Genomic DNA, 26,138 nt, shown 5'->3' on the forward strand with positions numbered 1-26,138 from the left:
GGTCAAAGAGTAACGCTGTTGGAATGGAGGGGAGATCACAATCACAAAAGTACGGTAACGGGGACGGTGGAACGAGTACTCGCGTCGTCAATCCGAAACTATCGGTATGCCCCCCGGTGCTCTTCGATGGCTTTAAGTTGCCACGCTGGACATCCCGATCTACAACCATAAGGAAGTAAATATCTTGAATGTGTTCAATAAGGGCCATTGCCCAAAGCAGTAACCCACTCTATTTGGTTTTATGGTCAGCGTTTGTGAAGCGTGTGTTTTGTTTTCGTATCGTTTTCTGATCGTATAGCAAGTAGGTGATGGACAAGTATCTGGATTATAGATTTGAAGCTTTCGTGACTGCAGGGATTCATACTCTTAGGTTTTTTCAGTAAAGTCACGTAGGTAAAATAATAATAATAAAATCATAATAAATCACGACGTTTCGGAGGCAACACAAGTCTTCGTCTTCAGGTGGGACCGTCACAGCTAAATTTACTGTATCAGTAATACACTTGATTATTTTTTTACCTACGTGACTTTACCGAAAAAACCTAAGAGTAAGTTTCTGGATATTTGCGTGTTAGTTCCCCTTGCACGTGTATTTTGTCTGGGTTTTTTTTATCCCTCGTGCATTCAAATCTTGAATGAGAAATTGGCCAGACATCCTACAAAGGGTTATCGTAAAAAGCATCGATACTGATTAATCCCTGGAAGAACAATCGACTCGTGTTTCGTTTATAACACTTTCAACAAATTGCACATATAACGCAAATCTAGTTTTAGCGCAGTTCACAATACCAATTTTACCAGCAGAAATGCACATAAGCATACATTACGCATGAAGTATTATTTATTCACTTTCATAAAGTGCTACTTTTGTTATGTTCATGTTATATGCTTGTTACAATCTCGACTTTGCTAGTGATGTTCTTAGGAGGACTATGAATACATTATGTATCCTTGGAGGTTTTGTTTTACCGAAAACGACCTTGAATTTTTATTGAGATATATAACCAAGGGCAATGTCTGTTTACATTCGAGTTCACAAATACAATGAAAATACCACAGATGCATCATAATAGCTTTGATAGTTTCCCGCGTTGTTTTTACTTCAATGAGAGCCCGTACTGCGCTTAATGAGATTCAGGACATTGACATGACGGCAAAGTAACTAAGATAAAGCAAGTACACACTTGATAATATCCAATAACAACAGGTGATGCAACTAAGCTGCCAACATGGTCCGATTTCTGCAGTGCGGTACTCATTCCTTGTGCCACTGTGGCCTATTGTGTGATTCCACCTACACATCCGTTACTCGTTTAACACATTCCTGCGGAGGGAGCTGGTAAGAACGTTGGGTTGCTCGGTCAATGGCCAAGGTCAACGGCGGCGTGGTGTATTCCGCAAATATGCCCGACTGTGAGGGCGAGCACAAGCCGGCGTGAGTAGGTTAAACGTTGAGTTTTCTAAGGGCACCACGGGGTGACCAGCCTCTCCCCACCCAGCCCCACCCCCCACCCAGCCCCACCCTCCCCACCCAGCCCCTCCCCACCCTCCCCACCCAGCCCCTCCCCACCCTCCCCACCCAGCCCCTCCCTACCCTCTCCACCCAGCCCCTCCCCACCCAGCCCCTCCCCACCCTCCCCTCCCAGCCTCACCCTCCCCTCCCAGCCCCACCCTCCCCACCCAGCCCCTCCCTCCCCACCCAGCCCCTCCCTCCACGACGGACGGACGGACACAATAATCCCCTGTGTGCTGGTGTAACCAGAGGTTCCTACCAGTAACATTACATACCATATTCTCTGGTTTATAAGACGCACTCGTCCCGACACGATTTTAAAGCAAAAGTTGGGAGCGCGTATTACCATCCAGAAGGTGTGTGTGTGTGACCAGATTTGTATAACTTCGTGCACACAAGACGCAAGTTTTTGGGGCGCCTTTTACTTTCAGGAGCGTGTTAGAATCTTGAGACGATGGTAACAGCCGTGTCAAATACAGGAGAGCTAAATACACAACACCTTACACGTTTACAGGCACATTTATTTGCACGTGATCCATGGTCCAGAGCAGGTATTGGTCTCACCAAAGATAGCTAAAATTTTGTCACGTCGATTTATTTACACGGCTAAATAATAGTGACTTATTTGATAGCCAGCTCATTTTATAATGTTTCACACAATTCACTATTACCGGCCACATACGGAATTTGAAACGACTTAAGTAATGGCACATCAGGTGGTTACCGACAAGTCGAGAAGTCTCGTGGACTAATGGGAGCAAGATGGTTTGTGATTTTTTTTTCTCTCTACATTGTTGCCCGAAACTCTTTTATTTTGCCCCAGAATGTTGAATTCTACTTGGCGTTGCGTATCGTTTAGGGCGCCCCAAGAACACGCTTCCACTGTGGAATGTGCGTGCGCATTCCCTCTTGTGAAACCCGTGATTGGAATTGGATCGCCATCCAGAGAAAATGAAGTCACGCACCTACAACGGGACTCGCTTCCTTTCTTTTCCCAGTTACGTGCAGCATCGCTTTAAACATCAGCGCCGAACGCCGCACAAACCCTCGAATTTTTGAACCTTTGGACCGTCTCGGCTTGATGGCACAACTTGATTGTGCCACGTGGCAAGGAGCCACCTCTCTGCAAATGTGTAATCTTGAAAGTTTCACAAAGATTGATTTCAGTTCCTTTATCATACAATAACAATGCACTTGTTTTACCGCCGTTTACACAGGGTCGTGGTAGTCGCTATAAAACGAGTCGTGTTTATGGTAAAAAAAATATATAACAAGCACAAAAGCGCTCGTTGTGACTACATATAGAAAGTAGCATTCACATCATCATTAAACCGCTTCGGAGCATTTTAAAACACGGCCATAGAAATGTCAACCCTCGGCATTGAACGTGATGTGTCTGTATCGGTGCACACCAAATGGACGATAGCAAATGAGCACTTGTGTTGATGACGTGACAGCGAGGCAACTGGTACACCCAACGGAATTGTTTTTGTAAAAAAAAAGGCGGCTTTTATCCGGTTACTTTATTGACATGATCAGGTGTTAAATCGGGCACATTTTAATCGTCGCACCCTCGTTACCAGGTGGTTTATATTGTTTCGTGTACGATGGAGGAAAGGATGAGCAGTTTGCCAGATGTGCACGCGTATATGCAGCCGTCTAATTTTAAAGGCAGTCTTACTAAACCATTTACAGCTTGGCGACTGTAAATTATACAATTATCATGACAATACTTTGCGATTACATGTATCATAAAAGGCGGTTTAAGAATAACGGTATTCATTGAATAACCGTCGCTTTAGGGCATGCTTAAGTACATGTGGAATATCATACTTCATGAAAAGCACATAAATTACACTTTTATGCCGTTTTAGTCCCTTGTTTGAACTGTGTCTTCGTGAATGGCTATCATTTACCTTGGTATCACTTGGAAAACGGCTGCATTAAAAGCCTGACTTCTGACATTTCACTGAAATGCACACACAAGGCAATTTCAAACACCTGCTAACATTGGGCAAATATGACTCTGGCTTTTGTAGGATTTTAGGACCTGGAGATTAATTAAAAGCCCAAAGAGACTTCCGCTTTTGAGGAGAGAAAAACCTCAGCGGCTCGTGAAGCAACGCTTTAGGGGGTTGTAACTGTAACGTGTGATATATTTTAATTGGTGTAATTTGTTTGTATTAATATACCGTTCTTGCTTTTCAAATACTGTACCCTAAAAAAATACCAGCCCTCTATTATAGCTTCAATGTATCAACTTGTTGTTTTTTTTTTCGAATATATTGAAGAGATATTGTTTAACCTTAATATTAATAAAAGCTGTACATTTGAAATATGAACATATTTTTTATTTAAAATCTAGGTACTGTACTATAACAAAAAATAAAAAAATTTTACTGAAATCTTTAAATGTATTTCTTGTATTTGCTCCATAAAAAAGGAAGCCATCTTGCAAATATTCAATTAATTTTCTTGTAAAATGTAAATGTGTACACACATCGTATAAAACACTTGACACCCCATTCCCTACATTTACTACATACGTACTAAATACCTTTTTTAATCTTCATATAGTAAGGCACGCATACTGAACATTTATATTAATACACTCATAATTATCGTCGTTGTGATATGTCTCAGGGTTTTCTCTCATTCTCTTTAAACAAGCGTTTTAATCGTTAAATACTCTTACACGGGAAACAATTGAACACTGCATTCACTTGCTTAAATTCAACTAATCAACAAATGGGGATGATACAATTCCATTAACATTACAGGCCATGCTTTCAACACCGTCCGCAAAAAGTGAAGAAATAAAATAAATTCACGAATGACCACCACCTCGTTGCGTGTTCACGGACACGTGCGTACAACCTACTGGTTGTAAATATTCACTTGTGCATCTGTTGGGACTCGCGCGTCCGTGTTTGCCGTGTGAAACTCCACTGCCTGTATCTGAACGATAGCCACGTTCGTGGCGTGGACTGCTCTCTGTACGTCGCCGGGGTTGCTGGGAGCATGGGGGGCATGTGTCCCCTGCCAGGCGCGGAAGTCACAGAAGCAGCTGCCACCGTACAGCAATGTCACCACGAAGGCAAAGAACTGTCAGGGTTAAAAATAAGCCGGTGGGCAAGATGGAACGGGGGGGGATCAGGATGAGGTTTGGGAATAGTATATGGAGTGATGCAGTGGGGAGTCAGCAGGCAGGGTGGGGGAGGGGGTGGGAGGGGGTGATATTTGCAGAAAGCAGTGGCAAGCACTTTTGGCACAATAATTACTTCCAGCATACATATTATCATCACAGCTGAGGTCTAATGAAGGCTGAAGGATATTCCGACGCTCACTGTAATGTCAAAAGTACAAACGTGCCCTCGATCGCATGTTGATAATGTTGTACAGTTTAGTGTGGTGTATATTTTAACGATGACGGAGTGTACATGCACGTACGTGGCATTCAATGGCACGCACAGTTGAATTATTTTTGTATAGCAGAGCCGCAGTGAAAATGAGTATGAGATAAGTGGTTTTCAAATTGAACATCTCGATCACATGATTACAAACCAATGGCATCACTTAAGTAACTGGCATTATGAAAATGGGTGTACTATACGTGTGATATTCTCTAATATCTTTCTGTTTTCTTACATACGTGTTTAAACATTGATCTCTCACGATGAATTCAACGCAAGGCTGCTTTCACAATTTCAAGAGAGTGATTTGTTTTCAAAAGCACATGAACAATTTGATTGAATCTGTACAACACATGCAAAAGCCATCTTAACGTTACGGGATTCACAATTTTCGTGGCAAAAATTGGGTCACTAAAAAAGTTTAAAGCCTCTTGAAATAGATGTCAGGATTTTTTTATTTTCTGTAAACACTGACAGAACTGGCTGGTCAGCTAATCGATAACTCAATCTTACACGCAAAACTGCTACATAGTGAGTTCCAATCACGCGCCACTCTGTAAATAAATTTCACCCAGTGTGCAAGAAAGGTCAATTGATCTCGGAAGAATGCAGCAATTATTTTTTTAAAGGAGGTTGCTATTATAACATTTCCAAACCAGTTCGATCAAATAAAAAGATTGAAAAATTGACAAATCAGCAAACCAGTCATGCTGCACTAAAAAGTTTTCTTCGTGTTCTGTGTAGATTTTTTTTTTTGTTGTTATATAAAAAAACATGTCAGGGTGGCAGTGTTGTAGGTAAAGCTGTTAGTACCACATTGGCAGTGGCAGCTTTCTAAGGTCTAGGCGCTGGTACGCCACGCTCGGTAACTGAAGCCAGTGTTGGCACCGTAACAGCACGTGACCACAAAGGCAAAAACCTGCAGGGCAAAGGCAGAGGTGGAAATAAAATCATAATAAATCACCAAGATTCACATTCTGCCGATCAGCACATCAGTTTTAGTGCAGTGCTTGTCATTTAAGCATCACCGAAAGGCCTATAAAGGAATGTTCTATTGATGTATTTACATTTCAATTAACAGACTAGGTAAGTGTGCAAAATTGCATACTTCTCAATTAGAGGTGGTTAAGGATGATGTTTGATACTCGTGGGGTAGGTAATGGAGGCGGTTTAAAAAGAATTCTGGAACGCACCTGCGTTTTAACAATTTAATTTTCATAACAAATAATGCCTCCGTGTGTTTCACTGTCACGGTGAATATCACACAGTAATGAATGCATTTGTAATTGGTATCAGTCGTTTTAAATTGAATGATGATATTGGTTTTAAGTTAAAATTGCAAACATTTTATTTCTGTACCACTAATTTCACTCATACCTAAATGAAAAGCAATGCACAACATACTTAACCTCAACAGGCCCTTTGCTCAACTGTATAGTAGCAAAACATATTCACATAGAAGTTTGACTTTAAGCAACAGGGATAGAATAATGAAAAATGTTTAAAATTCATGAAATCGATTTTAAAAAGTCGTGCCAATTTATTTCAGTTGTGCTATAGGAGTGTGCCCCATATATTTCAAGACTGGCTACAGAATAGAATCGCCACAGGACTTCTAAAACATCATTCAATTGCCCTTTGTACCAATTATACAGTAGGGGGTGAATGTTATCACGTGCTCCACAATGAGATTGTTGCATGGCAGTCAAACCGATTCATTCACAGAGCTGGAATTTGGACACGTCAAATAATGTGTTTTGTGTGTACGGCAATCAGTGACTTATACTCTTAGTTTTTTCGGTAAAGTCACGTAGGTAAAAAAATGAAATTAAAATTTATAAGAATAAAATAATAATAAAATAAAAATCACGACGTTTCGGAGGCAACACAAGTCTCCGTCATCAGGTGGGACTGTCACAACCAGATTTGCTGTACGGCAATCAGTGACTTATACAGCAAATCTGGTTGTGACGGTCCCACCTGATGACGGAGACTTGTGTTGCCTCCGAAACGTCGTTATTTTATTTTTTTATTATTATTTCATTTTATTAATTTTTATTTTCATTTTTTTACCTACGTGACTTTACCGAAAAACTAAGAGTATGAATCATTGCAGTCACGAAAGCTTCAAATCTAGAATCAGTGACTTGACTGAAACCAGAACCTCGCAACACATAGGAATTGGGTTTAATCACGAGTGGCTGAAATCCATGTTCGAACTCAACATCTCCGTAGCGCCTCTCCACCCCCCCACCTCTATGTCAACAATTTTAGACTTGACACACAGCTGAGCAAAGCGCCTGACGATATATTATTGAATTACCTCACACATTTCATATTGCACATTGATATTATCAAATTCAACATCTTACACACTATAATTAAATCATAATAGTAACATTATATATTTAAAAAAATAAAGCATTCAATTCAGCAGGTTTAGTTTAAGATCAGTATTGTCCATGCAGTAGAGACTACGTTGAGAATACAATTTAACTACTTTTGAGTTGAAAGGAATATATACAATGGCTTGTGCTCCTAATTAAAAAACGATGTTTATATAATTAAAATATCAATCATTGAGTAACACAATCATTCCATTATGCAGGTGCAAGCATCAAACATTGACATGCAAGCAGAGTCAAAGTGGCCATCTGTTAGAAATATCAGGGTATTCAATATAAAAGAATACATTTCCTTCATTCAGTTTTTTATTTTATTTAGCATAGCTATATCGAGAGCAGGTTGGCAAAACCATACCACTACGAAAAGTACTCACTCAACCCTACTCCTTACCCCCACCATCTGCCACGTGTGTGGGTACAATGTCACGGGCATTCAATTCGCGCCACCGTTGCGCTTTGCTAATTTTATTTGCCGGCTGCCGTGTACTGTGGCACAACAGCGGCAAAGAGAGAGAGAGAGAGATCCCACTCTGCAAGCTAAAGGACCTCATTTCCACTCCAGTACTTCTCCAGGACCTGAGGGCTCCCGTGTGCCTTTGCGTGAGTAACGGCGCTGTTCACGTATGCCGTTTCCCAGAATTTCAAACAGCGCTGTGTGCGCTCATTTCACAGCCAGGTCAAACTTGGCAGCGACTCTAGTCGTGCCCAAAGGTTAAGTGACATCATTGTAAGTTTCTGTCTCGGAGACTGGGGGGTCGGGGGCGGGGGGGGGGGTCACAAATCCACATTTCTGCAATTGGTAATGAAGGTGTCACAGCGATTAGGCCACCCTCTCCACTCTGCATGGGCCACGGATGAGCATTGAACTCGCCTCCTGTGCAGCTTGAGAGAGGCATAATGAAAACCATTGCTCTGCACTAAGAATGACGTTTATGGCTCACGGGTGACTTCAGCCAAAATGAGACTCCTAATTAGGAAGCCTCACTTCAGCAGATCCCTCAGAAATTATTAGATTGGCGAGCGCTGGCTCGTGGATTATGATCGGTGGTCTCAATTGCGTTTAAATCGAAACGGCTGGCTCTTATCTTGAAACATAGCGAGTTGGCACCCGAATGCGGCCACCTACTCTCTCAAATGCTACAATAAAAGTCCCTGGATTTATTTCAACCCAATACATTTCAAGTTCCTTAATCCCCTGATATTTCTTGGACAGCGAGAAAGGATTTGAAGCAGAAAAGCAATGTTTTTTCGCACACAGAATGGTAAATATATATATTGGCACAGTACCATTCCAACGGCAGATATTGCTCGCAATGAAAAGCAAAGTGGAGATCTTTGTTTATATTCATGCGATACCCTCAGTGTCGGTGTGGTGCAGCAACATTGCATTAACCCTGGACAAGAATCCAACTCAGACGTGCTTATGTTATGGTGCAGTGTGCTTCAGTCTACCTCCTCCCGTGTCCATCTCTTTACAAACGCACACAAACCTGACGAACCTGTGTTTGTTCGACGGCATTTTTTAAGTGAAAATATGCAAACGCAACAAAGCATACTTTATTGGTACCATGAAGTGTGAATATTTGGGCATTACTTTCATACAAGTTGTCTTATGTTTGTGTTTTCATTGGCCACAAGTGAACGTGCAATACTAGGTCTAATTTGCAAACTGCTATGTTTACAGATCAAATCATTGGGTCTGTTTGGAGCCTTGTCGTATTTTTCGTATTAACTTCTTGCACATCCTCCCAATTAGGAAACAAATGCACTTTATCAGGGTCTTGCCCTGCTAAAACACTCACATTTTACAATGTGATACAAAAAAATCATAATAACAAAAATAAAACTGTTGCTGGTGGATATGTGGACAACATACCGTGGATGCCACCAGGTGTGATCGCTCATATCCTTCGTATATGTTGCTGCTTGCGGCGTCAGCGATGGCAGCGGTAAGATAAATGACTGCAGCAGCAAGGTTATAGCCAAAACCCTGCAGTAAGCCCCACCCAGCCCGCACCCACGACAAGTCCCAGCGGAGAGCGCACACCGGCATGCAGCAAGCACAAGAAGACAGAGAGACAAGGGAGAGTGGTGGGGGGTTATGAGTGCCTAGCAACCGCAGCTCGCGGTGAATAAAGGCAGCACAGTCTCGCAGCCGACCAAACGAGTCAGCTCAGGTTTTCCTGAGCCACCATCATCATCATGAGGTGGAGCCAATACAATGCCGCATTACACTGAGTGGCAGTTGAATGTGAGGGCATTCATTATTTAAACCACTCATCTGGCCACGCCTGAATTGGGGAGAGCCAAGTCTGGAATTTAGTTTAATCTGGGCAGGGCACACATCATTTGCAGAAAAGTAACCAGGCCATCATTTGCCGTTGGGCTGCAATGATCTGACCAGAAGTGTATAATCTTCCAGCAGCCACTGCGATGTTGTCAATGTTTGAAAACAATGCCAGCCTTGACTGCTCCATATACATTTATCAAGTAGTTGGTTTATTTGCCAATCACCGTATGCTATTATATTGTGTGCACACACTTGGAATTGGTATTCAGATAATTGTATAATGCAGTGGAGACCTGTCATTTCGCAGAATGAATTCCACGTGACAGAGTTCCAAAAAAAGAACCTCTTGTGCAACATGCCATTCCTTTTGCCCCTCGGGTCATTTTGCCTGTGTTCTGTAATCATCGCGTGCCACTGTAACACATGCTCTCTGTAACGAGCAGCCTCGGCTTGTCTCGTACACACGTAGGCGTCTTCAGTTCCATTATGCCCTTCCGTTTTCAACGAGTAGGTATTTTATACTTAGGGTTCGGTTTTTTATTTCACCTCTACAGAATTAGAAAAGACTGCAGCGAGTTGTTTAGTACAGTTACAAGTTTTCCTGAGAGAGCAAACTATGGAGGATAATTAGATACCCCTTAAAGCTTAAAACGGTGGGATCCTTTTCCAGTGTATTCCAGAAAGGATAAAGCCTTTTTACATTCAATACTTCAGCGCTTCACTGTCAGATGGTTATTTTGTGGGATTTGTATGCCACTTTGCGTGACTGTGCAATGCATTACCTTAAAACTTTACAATGCACAAGTTCCATGTCATTCACTATTAACCTCCACCACACGGACAATTGAAGCTTGTCTCTTATTTAAACTAAAGTGTTGTGAAGCCAATGTGTGCACACTGTGCAAGCAACCATAATGTAGCAAGCACGTCAATTTCGGTCAACCCCAGATAATAGCTGGTTGCATTACCATCACGGATGCACGAGGTCATGAATGGGCATGTTGCAGGTGAGGATCAGAATTAAACGTGGGCCAATTTCAGCCTAAAAAAAAAACAAAGGGAGTATTTCCACACCTAAGCAATCAAATGATTTACTTGAAATATTCCACAAGTGCATCACTGGGCAGCTACCAATCCAGGTTCCGGCACATTTAATTGCAAGCATTGCGGCTCAACCAACCGTCTCCACCTTAAGTCGAGCAATTCGACTTGCGTTTTGTTTTAGGAAGCACCCACCAACAAGGCATGCGCGAACTTTCCCCAGAGATGACCGTGGATAGCTGCAACTGGCTGCACCTACCGTGGCGGCAATGTGGTGCCCGTACATATCGAGCCCATCGCGGGTCCAGGAGCTGGCTATGGTTGCCTCCACTATGGCAGCCGAGAAATAAAGGACGCTAGCGAACGCGTTGAAGACCAGGCCCTGATTGTACAAACAGCAAGTGGACATTGAGAGCTACGCATTCGACTAAATTGCATCTTTGTTAACGTTATGTACATTTCGCAAACTTTTTTCCCCCCGTCAGATATAATAATAATTTTGCGTTGTTTTACTTTTTCTTGGTTCTTTCGGTAAAGTCACGTAACTTTACCGAAAGAACCAAGAAGATGAATCCCTGCAGTCACGAAAGCTTTAAATCGAAATTGTTTTACTTTATTGTAATTTGACTCGGCGAGTCATGATTTTATCGTTATTACGATTTATATGCTATTTTATATTTCTGTGGGCTGATACAACTTGATCAAGTGCAACCACATGTCATGTTATGTTAAGGGGTTTGTCGCTGGTAATAGCTCCTGCATAGCAGCACGAATAAACCACTTTTCATGTGCTGCAGTGGAGTTTGAGGTTTAAAATATGTCAAGTAAAAATGTATTCATTTTAAAAATAAATGTCAGCCCTTTGCCAGTCTACTGCTCGATGAAAGCCACCCCATGCCATGTCGGTCACGTGGGTTGTTTGACCAATGACCATACTTCACTATGCAGGTCGCCATCTTCATAGCAGAGTGAACCAACAGCTGTGCCACCATTCGACTACGACGAATACTTTACACTCGTGTAATTGTGTGCATCAGCTGAGTTTATTTTGGTTAACAAGCTGAAAACTGAAGAGACCAGGATAGTCTCATTTGCAAAAATGACCTGGGTATCTCATGCTCTGGTTCTTTCGGTAAAGTCACGTAGAAGGGAAATAATAAAATAATAAAAATAAAACATAATAAAATAATTCTCACGACGTTTCAGCCACAACGCAAGCAGCCGTCCTCAAATTTCGATTTCAAGCTTTCGTGACTGCAGGGATTCATCTTCTTGGTTCTTTCGGTAAAGTCACGTAGAAGGGAAGTAATAAAATAATAAAAATAAAAGATAATAAAACGTCGCGAGAATTATTTTATTTTGATTTATTTTTATTATTTTATTACTTCCCTTCTACGTGACTTTACCGAAAGAACCAAGAAGACAGCCGTCCTCAGGTGAAGAACAGGTCTGTCAGCGTCTTTCCGACAAACCTGTTCTTCACCTGAGGACGGCTGCTTGCGTTGTGGCCGAAACGTCGTGAGAATTATTTTATTATGTTTAATTTATATTAATTTATTATTTCCCTTCTACGTGAATTTACCGAAAGAACCAAGAAGATGAATCCCTGCAGTCACGAAAGCTTTAAATCGAAAAAAATCTGCTCTATTCTTGTTGGTTCAGCTCAGGTAGGGATTTTATAACGGAGGTCATGCTCTGCAAATTGAATGGATAGTAGGACATTTGAGAGCCCTGTTGGAACACATTCAATGATTCTGCTAATGTTTTAAATGAGCATGAAATGTTTTTTTAAATAATTTATGGCGATGCTCTTTGCTATCCTCACTTTGTTTTTAAAGTGGTGGCACAGCAGCTGAGATGATAGTAATGAAGTGAAAGTACTTGAGGAATGAACATTTTCTCCCTGCTTAATCCTGTAACATAAAGCTCAACGGAGCCACGAACAGGATTTCATAGCTACACACAACTTATATTTCATTATAGACAAAAATAGGAAATCACGTTGCTACATTTAAATGTTAAAAATGTTGAATTATTTACTAACTTCAATAATAACACGATATAACCAATAATCAAATGACCCTGAGAGTGCTCCGATCTCTTTGGATTTTGGAAGCTATTTAGGGTTGAGACCAGTCAATACTTGTATGGGAGACTCTCTTGGTATGCTAGGTATTGCAGGCTTGGGCTATGAGGTGCATAGGCCATGGCAATACAGCTATGGATGTTAGAATATATGTGTGTTGCTTTGATTGTTATCCCCTTCTATCTTTTCTCTGCATACTCTGGTTTCCTTCCACATGCCAAACACTCATGAAATGAACTGGCCAAACTTTCTAATTTAAAACATGTCCTGAGACTGGGTAATAATGGCCATTATTTTTTATGATTTCAATACTTTACTTATGCAGTCCTTCGAGCTGAAAAAAAAGTTGAATTAAATAAAGTCAGTTTGATCGTTTAGATCTGTACCATGCATTGGTTATCTGGCTAAAATGATCAAACTCATTGCACTCAAGAAACTGGTTTTATTATGAGTGGCTGCCTGGATTGAAACCGTGAATCTCAGCTGTATAGTCCATGGCCCCAAGCAAAAATTGTAACCACCTAAGGTATCAAAACTTCAGTCGTACACATTTATTTACATGGATAATAAGACTCATTTTAAATGTTTGAAATATATTTCACTGTTATTGCCCACATAGAGAAATCGGAACCACAGAGGTGATGCCACGCCAGGTGGTACTGACAAGCGACAAATCCGACCTGGGCTCATGGACTAGTACTGGCTTGGTACTCTTTAAACAGGGCAGTATGGAGCCCCGTGGGTTACTCAACCAAACCTTTTCATGCATTCAATATTTAGAGTGGGGCCCCTGTGCGTCTCGAAATCTTACCACCAGCAACCAGTTGATGTTCTGTGCCCGGGTGTAGAGTGCAAAGAGGTCGACAACGAAGAAGAAGACGGTGAGAAGCCAAAAGAACACGGCCACGAACAGGACCCAGCCAAGTGGAGGCACGGTCGTGTAATTGGTGGCCGCGACCAGAGACCAAACCAGGAGACCAAACACCTGTGCACAGGGGAAGGTAGATGCCACACAGACGACGGTAGCTTTGCTGTCTGCGCGTGGCCTGCATCCTACACTGCGTGCGAGCTCGTTGTCGGTTGATCTTCTAACAGCGATAGTGCTCGATTCACCTATCAGCGGTCAAGTTGGTTTCACTTGAGTTTTACGCAGAAACGGCAATTCCCGATGCGAAGAGTGGAAATCGGGCAACATGCTTTATGCTAAGATGAGATGGCAATCGGGCTAAGTTGATTATCATGATTGTAATGTCTCCTGTCTTTGCAAAAAACATCGCGTTTCAGCTATGTGTTGCATAGGTAAGCGATTTTGTCCCAAAAGAGGAAATTGGCATTTTTGTATGTCTACAATAGCGATTATATGTCTTGTTGAAGGGATTCCAACAGGTTCAGACCCGTGTATGAGAAACAGTATTTCTCAGCCAAAACACATGCTTACAAAAATGTATGTGCATTCATGAGTTTCAATATATGCTTAAGTGTGTGTGTGTAAACCAATTTGCACAGTGCATCTTAATGTAAGAACATCTCATTACAATACAGCCCCATGCTAAAAAGTCAACACATATCACACATTGCCCCTATTACAAAGAAACGCTGCGTCAATATCGTGGACGGTGCGTACAGAAAATCTTTAGTTCATTACAGGTCTCTGATGTTTGACTAAAACGTGTGCATTCCTGTAGAAAATTGAGAATTGTTGTAAAAGGAAATGATTTCAAGATTGTGGCATTGTCATTAGTTTCCGCGTGACATCAGCATATAGCAGCACACTGTACTTTCTACATTTTAACGTTTTATACTCTTAATACACGTAAATGTTAGAAAGTGTAATTTGTTGTTTATTCTGATAATTATTTCGTCAGATCAAAGTGCTTTGCCCACCCTCGCAAGCCACGGGTAGAAGACTATAGTTTGACATCATCACATGTCGGTGTCTGCCATCTGTCCCAAAGCTTCCCACTGGAATGGATTTGCCCCTATAAAAAAGCAATCCAAATCTTAGTCAATTTATGGCCGAGTCTGGATGGAGAACAAACAAAAACAACCTGATTCACGAGTCATTTTATTTGGTAATATACATGAACGTCTTGTGACACCTCAAACTTGCTGCCTTGCTTCCAAATTCAAACCCCTTTGCACACTGCAGACACATGAATGTATTTGCTAATGTGCCCAAACGCATTGAATGTAATACTGCAGGCAGCAGCAGTGACTTAGTGTCTCCCACTCGTAGGTCATGTCGGCTAAAGTCCTTATTGATATTGCGCCAGAAAGTATTTTCAGTTACCAATTACCAGGGCTCCTCTCAGAACCACACTTAGATTACTCACCGTAGCCGCAACCTGTGGATTAAGCTTCAAACCAGTGAGCAATGTTTCACATGTGCACGAGTCATGGGAAAGCCTAAATGAGTCTTAAACTGGGTGGGGTTAAAGGTGTTTGCTCTTTGCATTGCTTTGAGGTTTAGTGTCAAGCCACGATGTCGTAAGTCATGAGCAATTTGTGTCCGTGACCACCCTGGCCTTGTCTTTGGATAATAGCAGTGCACAATGTCGAATAGTTTCATATGTTATATAGATTTTTTTGGGAAAAAATTGTCCTAAAACTGTAATCCTGTACAAAATTAACAACACAACTGTGTATGTACGTACGTTGAACTTCTTTCACACCGTACGTAGCCAGCCGTGCTCATCAAAGGTCCATTGCACAACTATGCATTGCATAGCTCATGTAATGGGCATTAATAATTACTAACTCTTCAATGATTCACCTACCTTTTGATTTCCAAAATTGTCACGATTCTTTTTTTTGTGTCACATTGTGGTCATTGTAGCACCTCTTGGCCGCATGGGTCAATACAAAATAAATGTATAAAGAAAATGGATTCTTACACGCTACATTTTTGATGCATGTGTTGCGTGAGCACAAGAATCCATTTTAATTGATGAATTGATTCTGTGTGTACATACACTGAAAATTAATGCAATATTAGTGTAGCAGCAGTTCCCCCAATGATGAATTGATTGCGTGTGTGAGCAAACGTTACAAGCACAAGTAAGCACAGAATTTTATAACAACAAAAAACATTTTCCCAACTTGACCCCAACGGTGAATGTAATACATGTACAGGTATTATGAAAATATTGACATAGCAATACACGTATAATCGCGTTACTATAAGTGCTGAAATTATGCTTATTGTTTATACCTGAATATATTTCTAACTCCATATTAAAGCTGCGCTTTCTGATCCGATTATAGAAATAATCGATTGCTCTACCGATTACCAATTCAATTATATACGATATTGGATAACACGAAAATAGTTTGGGGAAAAAAAGCCTCACCTCTGTTCCTGCGTGTGCCACTGGACGTAGGTGAAATGTGCTGATTGGTGACATCACTAGCATTATCAGCATCATTACCCTGGGCGTGGTTTGTAGGGGTTTCCTGCCTTCAGGAGGTGATGTCGGTGGGGGGGTGGAGGCGTGTTTAATGGGACCCGAGAAATCTGCCACGAAAAAATTAACCCGTAAAAACCAAGTTTTTCACTATAAATCCTTTATATGCGTGGCGGCTAGAGTCCTCTCGTCCTCTGGCTTGAGATGGCTGCCACCTATGGGTCAGATGATTGTCTGCCACCATTAAGCAATTGGTAATAAAAAAAAAAATTTCCCTAAACAGTGTAAAATGTGGGAAATTTTTTTTCACGAAAATTTATTGTCACGCACAACGAGTCTGTGTGCAAAATGTCAGCTCAATTGGATCACGGGAAGTGGGTTAAAAAACGACTGAAGGATTTGCACGGTCGTAAGTAAGCAAGCAAGCACGCAAATGAACTTAATATAAAGGATTTAAAAAGTAGTTGATTTAGAATATTTAGTTGATTAACCAACTTTTTCGACGAATCATTCCTAGCTCTAGTAAATAATATTGAACAATTCAATAGCTTCTTAGCTCACAGGGCAATTCTAAAGAAACCGTTCAAACTGAACTGCAAGGGAAGCAAGAAGGCACACCTTTTGGACTTTATTTGCTTTCATTTCCTACACTTTGCACTCCGTTCGTTGTTTTGTGTATTGTTGCAATGTTCTGACCCACCCCCTCCTGGACATCTGTGAAAATGAGCTTCATAGCTCATCGGATTTCTCCAGGATAATTAAAGATTCTCATTCTTAGCGACTGTATTGATTTGTATCAGGTACAGCAAACATAATTATTGCATAGTGGTATTTACAAATTCAACTATTTGTACTGCCTCAACTGTGCTGCCGTGCCTCCTCCTAATATTCACTCAGCCACCCTCTAGTGGGGAATACAAGACAATGCAAAAACATTCGTAGGGAGAATATGGTTAGGACACGTGGCACGCCTGGTTTTAATCATTTCAATAACATTTTGAGATGTCTTGCAATGCTCAGAATTCCATGAATGCGACAGCAGGTGTGATTAAACCAAACTAAAAAACACATTTTTATTTTACCAGGTAAGGCACATTGAGCTATACCGTATAACTTTTTTTCAGAAGCGACATGGCCACAAATGATAGTTCAACGAAGTGACTTATCATATAGGAATGTATAGTAGCCAATTACTCTAAACGCACGTTTCTAACTGTGAAGGGAAAAATCAGAGGTCCCGGAGAAAAATGCACACGACCACGGGGAGAACATGTAAACTCCAAATATACAGGTGTCAGGGTCAGGATCGAACCCATAACCTCCTGTATACCAGGCGAGGTAGTCGGCATCCAGCGAAACGTCGTACTCAAATTGTAAATGTTGTAGATGTACTCTCCAACACACCGGTGGGCTGAAGCAGTAACTAATTGGCGTTTTGTTTACTTGACAAATCCCTTACTAATTGGCTGTGTCGGGTGGTGGAGGGTTACGACACATTTATACTTACGCAATCTAACCCAAAAACCTTTATTATGAATAATATTGGTCGCGAAAGCCTCCGTGTTAAACTGCCTGATGCCTGATTGTAGCGTCGTCTATTTTGGCAGTTTTATGGGAATGCTTTTATAGCCTCGGGGCCACCAGCAAACTTGAACCCGACCTGTGAACCATGGTTTCAAATGCATGTGTCAATCGTGACACCGCCACTCCACCAACAACAGTGGTATTTCAATACGTCTTCCTTACACTACGAATAACCTCCGCTATCAAGGTAGCTGACAATGTCTTATGTTTACATCAAGACGAAAGTCAAGGTTGTACATGAAGCGGTAAGCTATTATTAAAGGATAAGCGTTGGACAGAAGTTTGAACTGCGTGGTTGAATTCTTTGCGGTTGTACAAAAGGTATTGTCTGCACAAAAACTGAAAGTCTTAAACGATCTGCAGCAGCACATAAGGCGAGGATGTGAAACAAATAGCGGCCGAGATGTTGGAAGACACGTGGGCCTTTTGTCGCCAGTGGGGACGTCGAGGTTTCGATGGATGAGACTAATGGGCTGAGATGTGTTTGTGTGGTCTTAGTGGCTTCACTCAGGCTGCTGTCTAATTACCGTGAATGTGTCTTTCACGATGAAGAAAAATATATAATAGGCGACGTTTTGGGCAATCATCCTTCTTCACAACGCATAAATAAGTTGTTTTGTATGCAGAGAAATGTGTGGATTTGTTAATAACAGACGATACCTTTATGGACAACCTGTCATTTTTGGCATCTATTTAGACTACGTTTAGCTTTCATTTTTTTTAAATTCCATTCACTTCACAGGACATTGTGACTCACTATGTAAAGTATATATTTAAAGTGTATAAAATGGAATGCCTTTTAGAGTAAATTGTTCGTGTTTAGGCTATTTATACATTTCATGTTTTTTTTTCCTCATACAAAGAGTAGCCAGCGCTGACCGTGTCCTTCAGATAAGTTAGCCTTCTGAGCACAAAGTCCACTGCTGGAAAATAATTGTCTAATCTGGATAGTAGTGAACCCCATCTCATTAGTTCTCAGTTGTTTATGTCTAACCAGAGTCAATAGAAAATACATCTGTTGACTGACCAAGTCTCACGTGCTTTTGAGAAATTAAGTCCCGTGGCATGGAGAGGGAGGGCATGTCGTGCCGTCAATGAGAAACGTCGGGGTATAACTGCGAACAAGTTATTAACTTTTCTCAGTCCCGTGGGTGGCAATATCTTTGAGCAATTGAGTTTCTTCCTCGGTTATTTCATGCGGTCGGAACTACTGAAAGGGAACACGTGACGCTGAACGGGAGCGAGAGAGGCGTTGGTGCCTGATGATTGATCTGAATTTAATATCACTTTGTGCTTCACAAATGTATGCAGACGAATTAACACGGACAAATTGACGGTAATCTCTCCCACGTGTATACGTTCAACAGTGGCAATATTCAGTACTTTAATATTATTCTAAATTACAAGCATTGTTATTGCCAAAGTTGAAAGATTGAACTTAGCAATTAAATTACTCAATTTCAACGAGTGAATTGATTAGCCTCATCCAAAGCCTGCCCTAAATATATAACAACATATTCACATGATAGCTTTTTATCTAATGATTAACAGCCTACTCGCTATACAAATAATGAACGTCGCAAGATGGTACATGTTAGTTTAGTACATGCAATAGGCACATTCAAAACGCGTTTTGGATAAATATTGCAAAGAATAACTTTTCTAAGGCTTCCAAGTAACTTCCATTGGAGCTCGCAACAAGTTTATTTATTTGCATTTACACAGCGATGTGTTCATGTTTTTAATTCACAAATGCGGCAGTTCATTGACGAAACATCATTCACAAGTGATTCACATTGACAGCATGAGTTCCTGTTTTTTTAAATCAGTAATTAAGTACAAACTAATAACTCTGCCAAAGTTCCACATACTTTACCAAAGTGGCAAGCCCGTAGCAATTAAATGGCTCTATATCGTGATCAATAATGAACTTGAAAATCTAAAACTGTCAAGTTGCCAGAGTGCCGAATTACAATTTACAGCAATATTCGGTCATAATTCTCATCATCTCTGTTGCAATTGCATCAGACAAGAAGAGCAGTCGTCTTCTTTCGTAAGAAGTTCACCTGATCAAAAAAAACCCGTATCCGTGACAACACAGAAGTACTTACATTATTGAAATGCAGGTGTATGCAACGGTTGAAGGCAATGTTTTATGAGCATTTATCGTACATGTCGTGTGCAATACTCACTATTTCGAGGATCATAAGTATACCCGGAATGGTTTTCACAAATCCTTTGTCCAAAGCGATTTGTGATGACGATTGTGCTGCCGGGTAGCTGCTGGTCGTGTTCGTTGAAACTTTGTCGGGGAAATCGGCCATGGCTGAAGCTGCTTACACAGCCAACGAAACAAATACTGCAATAACAATCTGAACTTTACAGAACTACTACTGAGGCTACACCTGCAACGCTATCTTATCTGCGTGATTCAAACTGGACACGCGCGTACGACTGCCACAAAATACGTCTAAAAAAAGACCTGTTCGTCAATGAAGCAAGCGAATACGCGTGTTAAGAATCGTCGACGAGCCTAATGTCAGCCGGCGAATGTGACGTAGGGGACGTCCGTCTATGAGCTAAGCTCAGCAGCAGTCGGGCAGGTATGTCTTGCTCGGATGGGGGCTGGAGGAGACACTGAACTTCAAGTCTGAGCACATCCCGTAGAGACACCTAGCCCTCACCTGTGCGAGCCCAACGCCCCCAGTGGGCGTGACCCATCACCTGCCCTGTGACGTCAATCCGCGTGAAGAAATCTGCGGCATCTTCTTGGTTCTTTCGGTTAAGTCACGTAGAATGGAAATAATAAAATAATAATAAAACATAATAAAATAATTCTCACGACGTTTCGGCCACAACGCAAGCAGCCGTGCTCAGGTGGAGAGCAGGTCTGTCGAGGAGACAGAGTCTGAATGACATTCAGACAGACCTGCTCTCCACCTGAGAACGGCTGCTTGCGTTGTGGCCGAAACGACGTGAGAATTATTTTATTATGTTTTATTTTTATTATTTTATTATTTCCATTCTACGTGACTTTACCGAAAGAACCAAGAAGATGAATCCCTGCAGTCACGAAAGCTTTAAATCGAAATAAAATCTGCGGCAGTTCTCGTTCAATCGGCCGTTGCGAATGACCCTGGTGGTCACATGTCATGGTCCCCATGACATAAAGACAAAGGCTCCCCCCCCCGTATAACCTTTAACAGACTGTTGGGGCAAGTGCTGGGAGCGAGCACCACGCCCGGCCTCCTTTGTCTCCCTCGTGGCGATGTTTACATATCGCACCAGGTACAATACTCATTTGAGGCTTAGTCGATCTAGGGGAGGCCCAGGACTGGTTCAGATAATCGTCACCGGCGTTGGCTGTGCGCGGGAATCGAACTCGGGTCACCGGATTCGTCACGCAGCACGTTAACCTCTGCACGACCGCACACACACATGACATGGTCAGTGTGCAACATGCATGGCGTAATCTAGATGTGAAGTTTTCGTGACTGCACGGATCCATACTCTTTGGTTCTTTCGGTAAAGTCACGTAGGTATAAAATAAATTAAATCACGACGAATCGGGCGCAACGCAAGCGTCGTCATCAGGTGGGACAACCACAGCAAGAACAATTGCTGAAGTGGGCAAAAGGGATGCTGTGACAAGAGGCTATATAGGTAAGAGATGATGGAGGAGTCAGGGAGGAGAGATAGAGAGGGTGGGGGTGTGGGGTAGGGAGAGTGGGGAGCTGCAAGACGACAAAATGCCGGGGCTGGGAAGTGAGCGGGCTGGGGGTAGGAGGCTGAAGAAACTGGAGATGCGGATATGAAGGCAAATTATGAAGCATGATAATTGGTTTTTTACCCTTCTATCTGGCAACAAAACTGACACCTTATTTACAAGGAGCCGTGTTTACATAGACCACAATACTTGCAGTCATAATGCAAACAAAAAACATAACTCTGATAATGTGCACTGTCCTTGAAGTTGATTGGTCCACACCCGAGACAGCTTTACTTAGAGCCTAGTCTCACATGGGTTGGACCAGATGATGCATTATGACTGCAGGTAGTGTGGTCTATGTAAACATGACTCCTTGTAAAAAAGGTGTCAGTTTTGTTGCCAGATAGAAGGGTAAAAAAAACAATTATCATATTTTTACTGGCAAATGAGGTTCCAATGGTGAACTTATGAAGCAGTTAAGGTTTACCTGGTTAATAACATCCTTCCAATGATTGCTCAATTTGTATCCATCTTCTCGGTTGAAGTTATGTCTATGTTATATATCTGGATGGCTTCATGAACAAACCTTTGATAGTAGCCTGAAGGTTTGCAGAGCACGTTGGTCTCGGAAAAAACAATATCATGAGAGCCCACAGCATTATAGCAATGGTCAGCCACGGCGGAGGTATTAGTCCTGCCGTGTTTCAGATCTGACTTGTGCTCGCGAACACGGTCCGGACATGTTGTTTCGTTTCCCCTATGTAACAATCACCACAGGTGCAACTCAGTTTGTAGACTCCAGGATATTGCATGTCAGGAATGGCATCCTTCACAGATGGATTAGATTACGGATTTTGTGTACTGTATGGCTGACCATTGCCATGGCTGACCATTGCTATAAATGTGTCGTTAAACCTTCTAGATTTGAAGCTTTCGTGACTGCAAGGATTTATACTCTTAGTTCTTTCGGTAAAGTCACGTAGGTAAAAATGAAATTAAAATTAATAAAATAAAACAATAAAATCACGACGTTTCGGAGGCAACACAAGTCTCCGTCATCAGGTGGGACCGTCACACCAGATCAATCTTGATGCAGCAAATCCGGCTGTGACGGTTCCACCTGATGACGGAGACTTGTGTTGCCTCCGAACGTCGTGATTTTATTGTTTTATTTTTTATTAATTTTAATTTCAATTTTTACCTCGTTAAACCTTCCACCACCTACAGCCATTTCGTAAGTTTTGATCTCATAAACAAAACATGCCAATTTGTTACAAGTTCAGCATACTGGTGTGGTTGATAGTAAACCCACAACATTTACAACAAAAAACCTAGATTGTGGATATTGGTCGCGAAAGCCTACATGTTAAAGTGTATATATTGACAGTGTTCGCCACAGCACGGGAGACATTCATTATTTTTTGCTACTGTTGATAGTGTGTTCGTGATACAGCAGCAGGAACCTCGGTAATCAAAGCACTCGTATATGCACAGTTATATGGTCTTTAACAAACAAAACCAATGAGAAAATAACTCAAAGGTGCCCACTTGAATTTGCATGCGCGAAGAAAAAGGGGCCATCGTCCAGAACGTTGCCTATGTTACAGTTTTCCTTTCCAGGCAGTGTTTTGATAAATGCGATGACTTTCATTGCTTGGAATTACATTGCGAGATGCAAGAGGAGCACAGTGACTCGAAAACATACGCGGGTTGATGCCATTAATACAACTGTCAATCGACTGGACACGTGGCAGCTCATCATCCATGGCACGGAACGCATCTGAGAGTGCATCCACTGTGGAGGTGGAGGGATGAAATAGGTTTGTGTGCAGGTGCTGGGTGAGTTGTTAAATCGCTAGATCGTGAGAGATGGTGGCAGCTTGGGGAGGCCTTCATTCAGCAGTGGATAGAGCATGCTTGACCCCGATAATGATACCCAATAAATGGCAGTGCATTCAGACACGACCACCACAGCCCTGCGGAGCAAATAGTGCCGTTATCAGTGCACGGTCAGGTCAGTTTCAGAGTAGAGGCAGGCACAGACTTGGAGACGCACCACGCGTTTACAGCTGCCCTATAATTTCGAATTTATTTTTGAAGGTGATTCGACCCTGGTTTGTTAAGGCATTGTACTTTGTGAACCTGTTGTGTCGTTTGCAATAACAGCCACAGTGCACTGAACTTTACAATGTGTGTTTTGAGGCAGGCAAATTGTATTGACACACTGTGCTCTACGTTATCTGTGTGTTTTTTTAATAGCCCAAGCAATGACGATCTTCGCAGGACCATATACAGTTCCGGCGGTCCTCGACTTACGAACACGCGACTTACGAACGCTCGCACTTACGAACCAGCTTCAATGAAACATCGACTTAAAACGCGCACCTGCAAGCTGAACAGCGGAACTATTTTGTTCAGCAGAGCGATCCTGAGTCAGCCTCACGCCTGGGGTGAGTGTTTGTGCGTGGTTTTTTAAAAAGTGACTGTGTATATGTATGTATGTGAACGTGACTGTGTGTGTGTGTGTGTTCGACACTTCACGTGGCCTCAATGTGCACACGGCCTGGCATAAGCGTCGTGGTGACGTCACCGCCACTTAGTGGCGAATGGCGGTTGTTGTTGTGTGAAAGTGAGTGTGTGCGCGTGTACTAAAGTGACATCACATTTGTCATTAAAAGTACGATGTCATAAATGGATGTAATCTCCGGCGATGTCATCCTTTTCGATCACGACGAAAAAAATATTTTTTTCCGTATCCGAAACATCGTTACTAGGCCATAGTTTCAGGTTTTTTAGTTGTATCTGAACATTGGGAGGACATCCCTGGTTTCTACATCCAACCTGCAGGAAACATGCAATGCTTGACGGTTTCCACATCCAACCTGCAGCAAACATGCAATGCTTGACCACTGTTCTTGTATAAATGCTGCTTCTGGCAAGAGCAGGCTTTGCCTTTCAGCAGAATCAAATAATGACGCTACGTGCTCAGCCCTCTTTACATTGGCAAAGCGATGTTGTTACTTATAATCCATCTTGAGTCATTTGTAGGTAATCTTTTAGCATTGGGATGTTTGGCCAATTCCAGTTATATTTTTGGGGATTTTTTTTAGCTAAGGAAGTGAACCAGAGGCCCAAAAAATACATGCAGAACAAGGAAAGAACTTACAAATGCCACAGAAAGGCACCCTAGCCTGGAATCGAACTCAGGTGGTTGTTCTTGCTGTGAGGCACACGTGTTCCACCACTACGCCACTCTGCCACCCAATAGCTTGGAGGAGGGGATAGTGGATTACACAGAGTTCATGTGCACTTCAGAGATGTCAGTAAGAGACAGTACAGCAAGTAGGATCCGCACTCATGTTTATGGAGTTTCCGTTTAATACCCCCTGGCGTGCATAGGATTACTCTAGGTATTTTTTTTTCACGCAAAAAATACTGTCCTAAATAAGTCTCATGTTTCAGCAAGGCTTGGCCAGGCATAATAATCATTAGTTATTCTACCGCATATATTTACGTGGTTGTGCTACACAGCTCTCCAATATCTCCCAATGGAGTTTTAGGTTGTTGCGATATACGAAGCTCGTACATTGACATGCTAATCTCTCAATACAACAGCCACTTCCACAGCCTCAAGGAGACCATCTCTAGCCCCGCACTCTTACCCTGATTCTGCACCCATCTCAGGCCTATATAAGACCTTGTTTCAGTAGCTTTCTCTCTCTCACCTGTGTTGCGATCGATACGTCGTGATCTATTAATTTACTATCTACGTGACTTTACCGAAATATCCCAAGAGGATGGATTCAATGCAGTCACGAAAGCTTCAAATCAAGATTGAACCGCCTCTACGGGGAGGGTTTTCACAGAACTGTTAGATATTTTAACAGACTGCGAGACAAGAAGGCTCACTTGATCGAGTCTCTCACCTTTATTAAGATATGCCGCGACACCAATGTAATACCGATCGCCTTCACACTCACGTCAGCTCCTGTCACTCCTCCTAATGCTAAACGGATCTTGTTCAGGGCTAGCCAAGCCCTGATCTCAGAGAGAATAAGAATGCTCCGATTTGAACTTGATAATTTAGACAAGACTCTCTTACAATCTCACTTAGCATTGACAGAAAAAATGTCCACATCTGATTGGGACCATGTAGATACCATGATAGTTTCTTCTGCCACTTCAATGTCAGCCAAATGTAAAGTTAACCTGATTGGTAAATTCAACTTCCTGTCTAAGAAGAAGCAAGATCCACATGTTAAAAAAGTTAGATGTTAACAAGAGTGTTATTAATCAGAGTGACAGCCCAATTTCTGACAGCCTAAAATCGGTATTTGCTAAAGGGTTGAATTTCGCAGTCACCCCTAAACACATCCCAGTGGATGATATCATTGCCCAAGTCGATGTAGCCCTCAAAGGCGTAGGAAAGATCCCGGCAGACGTAGAAAGATCTGTAATCGCTGCTATCCTCAAAAACGCTAAGAAACGCGTTAGCAACATCAGTAAGGACAAGCGTTTTGAACTTGCTTAATTAAAAAAGAGAGATGATATTGTCATCCTCTCAGCCGACAAGGGCAACGCCACTGTCATCATGGATAAAACCTTATACAACAACACAATTCAGGACCTTCTTATGGATGGTAGCTATACCAAAATCAATAGAGATCCTACCAACCGCTTGGTTACGAAAAAC

At 41.9% G+C, this 26,138-nt stretch overlaps 2 protein-coding genes and 1 long non-coding RNA gene across 4 annotated transcripts in view; all 3 read right to left on the reverse strand.

The window, feature by feature from the left end:
• SOCS6 (suppressor of cytokine signaling 6) overlaps positions 1-26,138 on the reverse strand; it is a 60,920-nt gene that overhangs the window by 24,343 nt on the left and 10,439 nt on the right. The gene's annotated exons all lie outside the window — the stretch shown is intronic.
• On the reverse strand, positions 1,920-20,408 carry LOC133350844 (CKLF-like MARVEL transmembrane domain-containing protein 8). 2 transcript variants are annotated; one of them, XM_061565623.1, is made up of 5 exons: positions 19,929-20,408; positions 13,560-13,733; positions 10,922-11,044; positions 9,208-9,321; positions 1,920-4,618 (listed from the first exon to the last, which is right to left on the reverse strand). In XM_061565623.1, the coding sequence occupies exons 1-5, from the start codon at positions 20,058-20,060 to the stop codon at positions 4,391-4,393; spliced, it is 771 nt and encodes a 256-aa protein (XP_061421607.1). In that variant the 5' UTR covers positions 20,061-20,408; the 3' UTR covers positions 1,920-4,390. The 2 variants fall into 2 exon arrangements, with proteins under 2 accessions (XP_061421607.1, XP_061421606.1); XM_061565622.1 differs by lacking the exon at positions 10,922-11,044.
• On the reverse strand, positions 5,364-9,199 carry LOC133350845 (uncharacterized). Its single transcript, XR_009756114.1, has 2 exons — positions 8,619-9,199; positions 5,364-5,845 (listed from the first exon to the last, which is right to left on the reverse strand). It is a non-coding gene; the product is annotated as an uncharacterized LOC133350845 (long non-coding RNA).

Source organism: Lethenteron reissneri, chromosome 35, assembly GCF_015708825.2.
Source record: "Lethenteron reissneri isolate LAM-NWPU_2019-01 chromosome 35, ASM1570882v1, whole genome shotgun sequence".
In the NCBI taxonomy this organism is placed as follows: domain Eukaryota; kingdom Metazoa; phylum Chordata; class Hyperoartia; order Petromyzontiformes; family Petromyzontidae; genus Lethenteron; species Lethenteron reissneri.